At 34.5% G+C, this 11,985-nt stretch overlaps 1 protein-coding gene across 21 annotated transcripts in view; it reads right to left on the reverse strand.

Moving 5' to 3' along the window:
* Positions 1-11,973, reverse strand: part of LOC112560267 (C-Jun-amino-terminal kinase-interacting protein 4-like) — a 62,220-nt gene extending 50,247 nt beyond the window's left edge. For 8 of the 21 annotated variants that reach the window (XM_025231989.1, XM_025231988.1, XM_025231978.1 and 5 more), the window contains exons 1-10: positions 11,490-11,973; positions 9,454-9,574; positions 9,023-9,093; positions 8,686-8,780; positions 7,969-8,237; positions 5,786-6,097; positions 5,394-5,402; positions 3,589-3,691; positions 3,112-3,197; positions 1,081-1,116 (exon numbers count right to left, since the gene is read on the reverse strand). In XM_025231989.1, the coding sequence (XP_025087774.1) occupies positions 1,081-1,116; positions 3,112-3,197; positions 3,589-3,691; positions 5,394-5,402; positions 5,786-6,097; positions 7,969-8,237; positions 8,686-8,780; positions 9,023-9,093; positions 9,454-9,574; positions 11,490-11,786 (1,399 nt within the window). In that variant the 5' untranslated portion in view covers positions 11,787-11,973. The remainder of the gene's footprint in view (positions 1-1,080; positions 1,117-3,111; positions 3,198-3,588; positions 3,692-5,393; positions 5,403-5,785; positions 6,098-7,968; positions 8,238-8,685; positions 8,781-9,022; positions 9,094-9,453; positions 9,575-11,489) is intronic. The other 13 variants (XM_025231994.1, XM_025231993.1, XM_025231985.1 and 10 more) reach the window with 11 other exon arrangements.
* Between the last annotated feature and the right edge of the window lie 12 nt (positions 11,974-11,985).

The following is an 11,985-nucleotide window of genomic DNA, read 5'->3' on the forward strand; positions in this document are numbered from 1 at the left end:
GAGGCAAGGGAGCAGTCACAGCCATGCATGCACAAGACAACATCAAGACAAAGGAAGTGCTCACGTTCCCATTCTAGCCATGCCTTCAGCAGAACATGCCATTAACTTAAGGTACAAGTATTTACATAGACAGCCAGTATGGCTGTGTAATATTACCCATACAGTCCTGTATAATACTATTAAAAATCTAGAGAACTTGACAAATTTTCCCATGTGAAAGAATTCCCAATGATTTTAACATCAAAATTACATCATCTTTTTCAAAAAAATGCCTTCTGTATTAACTTTTTTACCCAGTTAATGTAGAAAATATACACAGGTGACCAATCTTATTCAACAACGGTAGTGTTTGTGAAATGCAAAAATTGGTAATGACTACTAGAAACCCTATACCTAATGCCACTTTTCACAAAACATCAATAGACCAAGATACCAACAGATCTCTTGTAAATGAAAATTTACCGATCACTCTACTAACACCCCCAAGCCAATGTGACATACTTAATGACACATAAACACAGTGATGCCTGGTAAGGGAAAAAAATATATGCAGATTTTTCATAGCTTTTGTGAATTTTCTAAAGAACTTTTCTAAAGTAAAATAAAAGTATCTTACGATAAAAACCAGCACTTTATGAAAAATATGTTGAACACATACACTCTATTTAATTACAATACATTTAAAGTAACAAAGCTTACGAAATATACTTAAATCAGATAACAACTGCAAGTATGCTTAAAAGCCCACCTCAAGTACAAATAAGGAGGAGGTACTAAATACACTCACTTTCTAAAACAAATGTCTCTATCACACACACATGCAGAGACTATGCTCAATGATCTGCATGAGGGATTATTACGAAACAGTGTTTTAAAAGACCAGCTGTTCACAATCATAAATATCCGTGTTGCACATATATTATGGAGGTGGAGGAAAAAAAGCTTCACACACACTTAAGCAGCATGCACATATAAAATGGGCATAAAAATACTGTATGATTTACAAAAAAAGAGGGAAGCACATTGCTTGTGACATATGCTAAGCCAAGCATACAAGAAGAGAGATTATGCACAAATTACCTGATGAAGCATAATCTGCAGGGTTCACTTCACGGCCTATGATGAATGTGCACAAGCAGTGGAAGGATTAAAAAAATTAATTTTTTTACAACGGACTAGAATGCATATTTCTTGGAGCATTCTGTGCAGTTTAATTACCATGTACAGAATAATCTTGCACTGCAGTACCAAAAAAACACCTGTTTGACTGACAGCTCTGAAAGGCATGCATGATGTATCATATTATGCTTCAGGCTTAAAACTGTGTCTGGACAGGGACGCTCAAACATGGCAGTTATATGCCAGGCCAGTGTCAAACAAGTAAAGATACAAGCAATAAAATAGAACGTGCAGTAAAAGAGACAGATAAAGTAAAAAAGTTAATGCAATGTTTTGAAAAACTGTCTTCATTCTGTTTTTAAAAAGTGCAGCTTGTGCATTTAAAAAAGTAGCAAACTAGCACAGATGTGAACACTTGCTAGTATATCCCATATGTGAATGCGAGAAAGAGAATGTGCTTAGTATCCTTTTAAAAAGACTCGGTGTTATCCACTTAAATATTATAAGTTATTAGGATCTTTATGAACGGCTAAATTATGTAGCACAAAAGCAAACAATTATCATTATGAACTAATTACTTAAATTTTTATGCCAACCACTTTATTTGTTCTTTTATTATGATATCATTATTTTTTTTCATTATTTTCACAATTCTACTATTAAAGCATTATAATCATTAACACATGTTTAACAAATAGTTCTTGTGTAAGAACATACTTCAGACAACATTTTGTTTCTTCATATATTTTGCAGCCTAAAAACTATAACCATAAATCCACAAATGATAGTATCTGATAGCCAATCCTTTAGATAATCACTTCCTTGAAATTTAAATGGAAATGTAGGGCTATACAAAATATGAAGAAAATACACAGGTTGGATTGATTTTAAAAAATAAGAAGTTCATGTCTATCAATTGGCGATCTCATTAAAGTAATCAACTAAAATCTTATAAAACGTTGAAGGGGAAAAGGCCACTGTTTAGCTGTGCTATGTCAGAATGTCACAGGCAAACATTTAACACTAATTTGAGATCAGATAATTTTTATAAATATAATCATGGAAACTGTTCCCACCAATCATACTACCATCATCCTTAATTGTATCAAACTCTACAACGCATTCACACACACACAAATATCTATGATAAGAACTGTGCTGGTGTCAGAGAGTAGGTTTTCCTTTATTAAGCAATAAGGACAATTCTTATTATTGTGTTGAATGTTGGCTATCAGTGCACATTCCCTCAAAACTAAGCATTCTAAAAGCTGACATTCCATACAGCCAAAATGCAAAGCCACTTGATATTAGTTACCATCAGCACCCACAGCAAATCTACAAATATTAAATTCATACTCTTCCCTAAAACCCAAATCTTGAGAACAATGCCAATCAAAGGTTTTGCAAAAACTTGGCATTTCTCAAGATTTTAACAATAACATGATTAGTTAATGAATCAATCTTGGGACTAGCTAGAACACTTGACACAAAGGCATTAAATTGTCTATAAATCACAGTTACTTGTAAAAACAAGAACTGGCCTTCTCCTTAGCACATTGCTTTCATATTCGAGAAAAAAACCCGCTGCAGTTGCAAATTCCAGAATAAAGTTATGTAAAAATAACATAAAACATTCTGTTAATAGCTAAGAAAAAGTCTATCATGGGTTACTCTTTGTTCTTCAGTCCTTTTAAATCAATTGTGGTAAAGTTTACTGAGCTGTTTGTAGCCAGCCTATCAAATCCCAGACTGCTACAGTGAAAGCAATTAGTTATAAATGGGGAAAACTGCAAGCAAAATCAGCAGGTGGGAACAGCAAGAGATTGGGGTGGGGGTCTTTAGCTGCAACACTGTAGCACTTTACAGAAGTGTTAAATCTATAAGTGCTAAATGACTGACCACTTATTTTTACAACTTTCCTTTAAAAGTGTATGATTATGTAACTAAAAGGAGCATTTACTCCACAAATGAGAAAACTTAAAACAGTCTTACCTGTGATGTCTGCACCAAAATCGACCTCTGCTATCATGTCTGTTCCCTGAACTGTCAGCTCATCAAAAATGGAACTATCATTTCTCCTGATGAAAGGAAGAAATTAGTTAAGCCATATCATTAGTAGTTTAGATTTGTCTATATTTTTATTTAGGTGATAACCCTGTCTCTTTAAAGCAACCTATTACCAAAAAAGGTACTTTAATAACATTACCATTTCCTATATAGTTCACACCTGCGGTTCCTTCTTAATTGTATGGTTATGTTTGTATTGTTTGGGTTTAGCCACCACCTACTTTTGCTCTTTTATTTTGACTTTTACCTAGATCCCCAGAAAACAAATCCATTTTGTTATTAGATATTGAAAAATGAGGTATGTGAAATCTTTAATAACACAAAGTTGTATACTACAATGAAAAATTTAGCCAATAATAGTAATAGAACAAGTATTCTTGCAGCTAAATTTCATGCACTTACACAGATTTGCGTTTTCCATTGCTGCCATGGGACAACACTGACTCTTGTGACTCTTCTAATTCTGGAGTCGTGGCCACTATGTGTGCCAGAGTTTGTGACAATCCTGTGGGTCAGTTACAATAGAATCACTAAATAATTCTTTGCAAAATCTTTTACCCAAAAGGTATATAATTTTTGTAGATAAAACTAGTTAGCCCAATTTATCTGCTTACACCTGTCAAAACCACCAGTGTTTTTCACACCATGTAAAAATCTAAATTTTAAAATGCATTGCACCAGGAGTTCAAAAACTCAATTTTCAGAAATCACAAAGAAAGTCTTTTACAAATAAATTTTGATAAAAGAATTTAGTCAATATCTTCATCACAAAGATTTTGTCCAATATAAACCTGTAAATGATTTTTTTTTCTGTACTTAATTTCAAGTATATAGCATGACCGATATAACTAACATTTCTTAGTAGAATTAAGAATTTATAATTCATTTATGATTAATAATATTCAGAAAGTCCAGCAAACTGATAAACTGACCCTTGTAGCAACATTTATAACTTTTCCACAATATACATCCAATTTCTTCACATGCAGAAGACTTTACATTTTTAAACAAATGATCTCACACAATGCATGCTATGTTATTATCAACAAAAAATAACCAGTAACAACAACCAAAAGCATAAACAAGTACAAAAAGTACTTTAAGAATTAATGGAAGAACAATAACTGTTACATGCTAGCATATGATTAATTTAAGTACCTGATACATCAAAGGAATGAAAGGGGTGGTGATGGAAAATGGGTGGAGGACTTCACATGGATGCCCTATGATAATGTTTGCAGCCATGCACACTATCTTCAATTCTACACACAACACGCTCTACAATAATGTTTGCAGCAATTCACACAATCTTAGATAACACACATGAAAGAAATTACTTTTCGATTTTAAATTAAAACCAAATAAACATGCCAACAATTACACAAGCATACAACTTTAACTCACCAGATATTTTCAGGCCCCATGTTTTCAAGAGGGGAATAGAAAAAGAAAAAATATTGTTGAAGTTGACTTGATGTCAAAATTATATAAACATTAGAAACTGTTATAAAGGCTCTGCAATGAATATTTAGTGGAAAGTACATTATGCTTCCTTCAGTTATGCAGCTCTGGAACCCATATGATCAGCATCTTTGAAGGCTGTATTAGCATTTTAGCATTATCTGATGCTGTGGCTTTATTTGCTAATGTTTATAAAGATATTTCTTTGGAGTACTCAGAAGAAATATAAATTTGATTATTATTTATTTTGCTTTTTTTTTTTTACCTAAAACTGGCAAACTGCTTTTAAACACAAGTAGCAAATTTAATTGCCCTTTAACCATAAAGCATCCTAAGATTTTAATCTAATTTCAAAATATACATATATTAACTCTTTTCATATACCCGAATAAAAGGTGCTGCTTTATCTTGTTATTTTCCTGGACTCCCTATTATTTTAAAAGAGATGGGGTTTTAATTATTCTCCAATGAATGCTTGAAAACTGAATGAAATGCTAAGGCATGCAAGATTTTTGCACTGTAAGGCACATCAAACTTTAAAATCTAGCTGCTCTTTCTTCAATTTTGATATGCACAAAAACATCGCAAGTTAAATGCTCAAAGCAAAGCAATGTTTCACTCAAGATACTTTTGTCCCCAAAAACGGGATGCATAAAGAAATGAGACAAATGGACCGTCGTTCTGAATTTTTCTTAAAAACAAATTTCATACACATTGCAAATATTTACATTCACATTCCCACTTACCAAAGTCCGCTGTTGGAACAGAGAAAAATAACTTCTATAGAGCACACACTCCACAAGTGCCAATGTCTACAACTTAACTCCACAATCCCTACTTTAATATGCATATCTGAAAAGAAACATCCACTGGCGACCATTCAAACCTTCAAACACCTTGTCATTTACTAACCGCTGCTGTCATGATATAATGCACTAAGACTATTCCAAGGAGGAGTCTGCTCAGTAAAGCATGCTTTTCCAGGAAGCTAAATAAATTAAAAACTCTTGTCTCTGTAGCACATGCTGGTTAAAGCAACTTATTTGATGATTTTAAGGACAAGTGGTTTTCTAGATAAGCGAATGGTCACCCAGCAGCAGTTTCATTGCAGTGGTGTGGAGGACAGCAGCAGACTCACCAGGCAACTGATCTTCCTCAAACCCATCATCTTCACATGGAATGGATCTTTGCTGCTGCACAGCCCCCGCACCACTAGGTATGCATCTCATGACCACTGCCTCCTTAGGATGCCCTGATGTCTGCCATTCCTCATGCCTAATCTGTGCAGGGATGGCCACCTTGGGAGCCCCTTGCTCCTGAATGACCATCCCTCTGGTTTCTACAACACTCTTTGAAGATGGGGCTGGGATTTCAGTAGCTTGATCTGCTTTTTCATCCTTAGGTGTGCTTTGGGGAGGTGAGGTTTGGGCAACAGGAGCTGTGAGGGCTGCTGGCAAGCAGGCATAGAAGCAAAAGGGAGAAAAACAAAAGAAATGGGTGAAATCAACTCAGGGATAATTAATCAAGCAAAGAAAATAAAATCTACTCAAGCTATATCAAATTCCATGCAGAGGTCACAAGTGCAGACTACATCAGAAAAGGACAATTTTTGTATGTAGCTGTACAATTCAAGAGATGTTTTGTTGACATAAATATTCAATCTTCCAAAACTGTGTGATACATCACAGTGAGCAAAGAACAATATCATGAACAGCTGTAATAGTTTATCTGATGTCCAGAAATAAGCTGGACATATTGTGACCTCTTCAAGAAACCAGCACTTAACTACTACAAAGAAGCAAAACCAGGCATCAAAGACACTGTGCGGTGTAAGTACTCTACATTTGCTGCACAGTAAGGTTAGAACAGAAACACAACATTGAAATTACAACACTATCATTTAGACTACTTTGATCTCAATTTTTTATTTCCCTTGTCAGCCTCTGCAGTTTCAAATGGTATGAAGTCATACCGTCTCTCTGGTATAATGAAAGGGCAACATGCTTGGTTTTGCTTTTTTTTAAAAAAAAAATTAAATGATAAAATAAAAAAATCAGTTGTAAAATGATATTTTTTTAAAAAAATATGTGACTGCAAAATATAAACATGCAGTTTTACACAATTCACACACTGAACACAATAGTAGCACATGATTATTATTTAAAGGGTAGGCAGAATGTTTGAAAGATCATTAAAACCCTCATCCTCAACTTAATAAGTCATGAACATGGACCACCCAAGTTTTAAAAAAAATGTCTAAAACACTATCATTCACATTTTAAAAATTTGATGAAAAAGAAATATACCAAATCACTGATTATCATAATTTTTGTGTGTGTTACTTTTATAGAAAATATATGCACTTCTTTTCAATAAGACAACTTTAAAATGTTTTTTCTGATTATGTATGCACCTTAATCCCTCCAAAATAAAGAAAGCAAGCAAGGTAAGAGTGCTTTAATCCTCTGAATCCACTTTAGTTAGATTCAGCACCTATTCTTAATATTGAAGCCATTCCTGGAATGGAAACTAAAACAACCTATGCATAAGCTCGCATTCCCAGATAAGCACATGCAATAAATAACTCAAGTATATTATGTCTGGGAGTTTGTCTTGCAATATACATTTTTTTTTAAAAAACTCTCTTCAGAAATAGAAATGAAATGATCTTTAATTTCAAACTATCAAAAATACTACTACTAAGTATACGAAAAGAGTTAAGATTTCATCCAGAAATAGCAAATACAACTCAAGCTACAAACACAAAACACCATGCCCTGGCTTGCCACTTCAACCCTCCTAACTGCCACAAGATGCCTTTCAGAATGAAGCGTGTCAGAAAATAAGTTTAGAGAAAAGATGAGACTTCTGTAAAGTGGCCTAACCTTTCCCGTACAAGATTAAAGAAAATAACTGTTTTAAAAATTAATAATAATAGCATTCTACCACAGCATCAGTGTCATGGTCTGTGAGCTGATCAAGTACATGAACAATATGAACAGTAGAGGTTGTACAACAAATGAAAAAGTGAAAGCTCTAAATGACACAGAATAGCGAGACTGAAAGACGTGGCCTAAAACTCAGATGTTTCTTAACATGTTTTACAGGCACACATTTTTTTAAAAAAAAAAAAGGATTTTATTTTCTGCTGATGGCATGTCAAATAAGGAAAGGAGTTCCAACAAGTTGATGCTGAAAATGTGAGGTGCTGAAATCAACCACCAATCTTCAAGATTAAAATACAAAGACCATAAGTTTGGCAAACACAGTCATATGGTCGCAGACACAGGTTGATCCTATTTTGATGAGCATTATACTCACTTGTACCTGTGGCCTTTTCTGTGACGTCAATGCTGTCTGTGAGTTGTTCTTTATCACTCGTGACGGCAGCTTCTTTGGTGTGCTTGGCCTTCTCTGGCGAGTCAAGGTCACTGAGTTCACTCTTCAGACTAACATTGGAGTCCCTTGCACTTTGAGGTGATGTCAAATCGTATCCCATGGGACTGGCTTCAGATCTGTGTAAATCTATGGGGAATGTAATGCCAGGTCCTATGCTTACTGGCCTCAAAGATGGCATATGAAAACCACCCCTAGGAGAAAAAGAAAATAATAATAATAAAAAATGCTAATAGAACACACCTTCCCCTAATGAAGGCACTCACAACTTTTACCAAAGAAACAAAATGATTACACTGAAAACACTTCTATTAAATCAGCTTATACATTCAACTCTTCTGCAATTAAAAAATAAATGTGTGTGTGTGTGATGTTGTAGGTCACTTTGGGTTTGGTACACAGATTGGAAAGGCTGGGGTTTTGAAGACTTTCGAAATAGTCAACAATTTTTTGGGGAAAAAAATAAAGAAAGGAAGTTGTTCCAGAATAAAACTAGCACAAGCTGTAATATGAATGATACATTTTGTAAATGTAAACATGATAAGGAGACAAATAAGTTGAAAGCTATTTAACATTTTGACAGTGAAGACTGAAAATGTTTGGGGAATTTTAAAAAAGCTTTACTGCCTTCATTACACTTACTTCACTCTAGGACTATTTCCACTTAGCTCTGCAATCTTGTCTGTTCCCATGAGTATTTTAGTACGCTCCATGTAATCCATATGGGTCTTAAAAAGCTAAAGAAAAAATTAAAAATCAATAGCTTAGTGTATCACAGAACAGAATCATGCATATCTTACAAATGTCTTATAATCTTTTTTTTTAAAAACATGTCAATCCTGAAGGCTTGCTTTTTCAGACTGCCAGTTTGCCTCGGCTTTCTGTGTCAGTGTTTCCTCTTTTAAGAAGTTTCATTGTACTTTTCATAATTAGATAAAAGTTCTGTATGGCTAGCACTACAACCAGATTAAACATTCACCTCTGTATATCTCTCATGAAGTTTAGAATATTCTTTCTTCATTTCAGCTTCTTTTTCTTCTAGTCGACTTACTGCAACATCATAAGTTTAACAAATGAAAATTTTAGGATAAAATTTCAGGAATAAAGCAAAAATCCTGAGCCATGGTAATTTTATAAATCTTAATTTCTACCATATTTCAATACTTTATAGATCTACTATGCCCTAACTTGTCACCAAAAAAAAAAAATCTTCTTATCATTGCAAAATTTATGTAATACTGTAAGCACAAAGCTAATTTAACTGATTTCATAAAATAATAAAAAAAATAATACAAAACAATGCATATAAATATTTACATGTTTATAAAGTAACCCTTTCCAAACACAAAATTCTTTCTTAAATAACGTTTCTCTTTATTATTTCTACTGTATGTGCTAAGAAAACACTACCATGATCAGCAGCATTTTTAGACTTGAGTTCTAGCATGCGCACTATGGACTCTAAGCTTTCCACTTTATCTTCCAAATCTTTCTTTTCACCCTCCACAGCATCCTCCATTTCAAGGTATTTCTGCACACAGAAAGTATCAATACAAAAGTGAAAGCCATGCTGCATACCTTCAAATCCCTATGTGCTCCTTCATCACATGAGTTTTCACCATCAAACAATCCTATTTGTTTTTATTTACATACTTCTATCAACAACTCATTTCCTTCTAATTAACTGCCACATTGTCAAAAATATAAATCTCATTCTACTTTTGGTCTAGCTATGATCCAGATGATGGTCTCCAGGACATTAATATACTGACTCAGGAAAAAAACATAGCTACCCATGGATGTGCTGTCTGTGTTCATTTCTTTACTAAAAGATGCATGTTTTCTGTATTCAACAAATGCTGGCTATTAATTCCATCTCCTAAAATTCCCTCTCACCACAATCCTGAAGATCTCTATTATAAGCTCTTTTGTGGGAGGACCATCACCATGCTAGTCGGCTGTGAGCACCACTGTGTAAAATGAGTCTTAAATTTTCTCTTTGCCATTAAACAGCCCATCTCATTGCAATAAAGTGGCCTATTTCCTGAGCTTAATTATAATATTAATAAAAGGATCAAACTGCGGACTCCGTTGCCCCAGTATTACCCCACACTTGTTTTCTTTTATAACTAGGCTAAATGAAAATTCCTGCAAGTAGCTTCCACTTAAAATAATATTTTTGTTGATAAGCTGAGCACTATTTAATGGTACCAAGTAGTCTAACAACTGCTTCTCAGATTTGTCATGATCTCCAAGAATTTGTGATGCCCTACAGCTTCATGCAGATTTTCTATCACATATCTCTCTGATACATTACTACAAAGAACGAAATTTGGCTTCTCAAAATACACTTGTCAGAAGCTTACAGAACATCACCTGCTCGATGACATGGCCATTCTTTTGTTAATCCCTTGACTAATTCTTACTAGCATGGTTACTGCAAATACATATACAAGGAGGTGCAACTATAGCTAGAAAGGATTTTTGTTCATGCAAGAATAATCTAATTCTACTCTATGCAACAAAACAACAAAGCAGTTTTTTTTGTAATCACCCCTACACAAATTACATAAAATATCTGGCACAAATGAAGCGTATCATGTACATAACACATATAGAGTGGCATTGCAGAAGCTATAGAATGTCACCAGATTTGGAGAAATTATGATATTTTGGAGTAGGTTTATGATTTGTGTTTAAATTAAGGATTTAGTTTTGGAGTCAGGAAAAAAAATTTTGACTGGGTGAAGCAGACAGCATATTACATAATTTCCACAAATATAAGCTCTGCTGTTTTTTTTCTGTCATGGTGATCCTGATGGAAGGGCTATAAATTATTGTATAATGCATTTGTGCCCAAAATTTAAAACTGTTATAAAAGTCGTGGGTGTGTTAATAATAGTCATACATATAAAATTAACTTAGTCTACAGCTCTATGTGATGAGGGCAACTGGTGACGGTAGCCCAGGACAGGAGGCGTTGGAGGACTGTCGTCGATGGCCTATGCACCAGGAGGAGCGAAGGGCCTAACTAACTAACAGCTCTATGTCTATGTGAATCTAATGATCACAGAATGCTTCCTATTTTTAATTCAGTTTCAGTAGCTCTCCCTGCTTAATCATCAATAAAATTGGATTGTCAGAAATGAATTTGATTTCCTTAGGTAGACAAATATGTTAATGTACTGTTCGCATTCATGGTTGGTGAGCAGTGGAATACATGCTAAAGAATATTACATTTAATGCATCCTTGAGCAATTCCAGCATCATTACAATGGATATAATCACGCACCTGCACGCAGGCAAGCGCGTTAACATACACACACACAAAAGTGATGAGTCTCTGAATGAGTGAATCTGTAACACAAAATTGACAACTTTGCGTCAAATGTAAGATAACAAAATAGCCTTTTCTGTTTTATGGAAAGTATAATTCCATGGCATACCTGTTCAGCCCCTTTTCGAAGTTGTTTTTCTCTCTCGTATTGTGTAAGCAGTTGCTCATTATCTTCACGCAACAGTTCAATTTCAACATCAAGCTCTTGTTTCTCAACGTAGGCGCCATCGAGATTTTCGAGAATTCCAACAACTAAAGGCATGAGTTCTTTAACAACATCTTCATCGTACCTCGAAATAACCTTTTCAAATTCCTTGTAGACAGTGGCTGCAAGTGACTGCACTTTTTCGGACATTACATGACTCTCCTCTCCACCGATATGTGTTCCATATACCATCTCCGCCATGATTTCTGGAGCAACAAAACCAGCTTTTCCTATGCAAAACTATTGATGTTAGGTTTCAAAAATTATACTACACAGAGAAGTTTTCTTTAAGCGTATGTGAATTCCTTGCATTCGATTTCATCCTTGCGTCTGCCGATCACGAAGTGAGCACACATCATCCTCCATATTGTTCTGTGCAGAAGTAAATTTGTTTGTCATG

Source organism: Pomacea canaliculata, linkage group LG3 (assembly GCF_003073045.1).
Source record: "Pomacea canaliculata isolate SZHN2017 linkage group LG3, ASM307304v1, whole genome shotgun sequence".
NCBI lineage: Eukaryota > Metazoa > Mollusca > Gastropoda > Architaenioglossa > Ampullariidae > Pomacea > Pomacea canaliculata.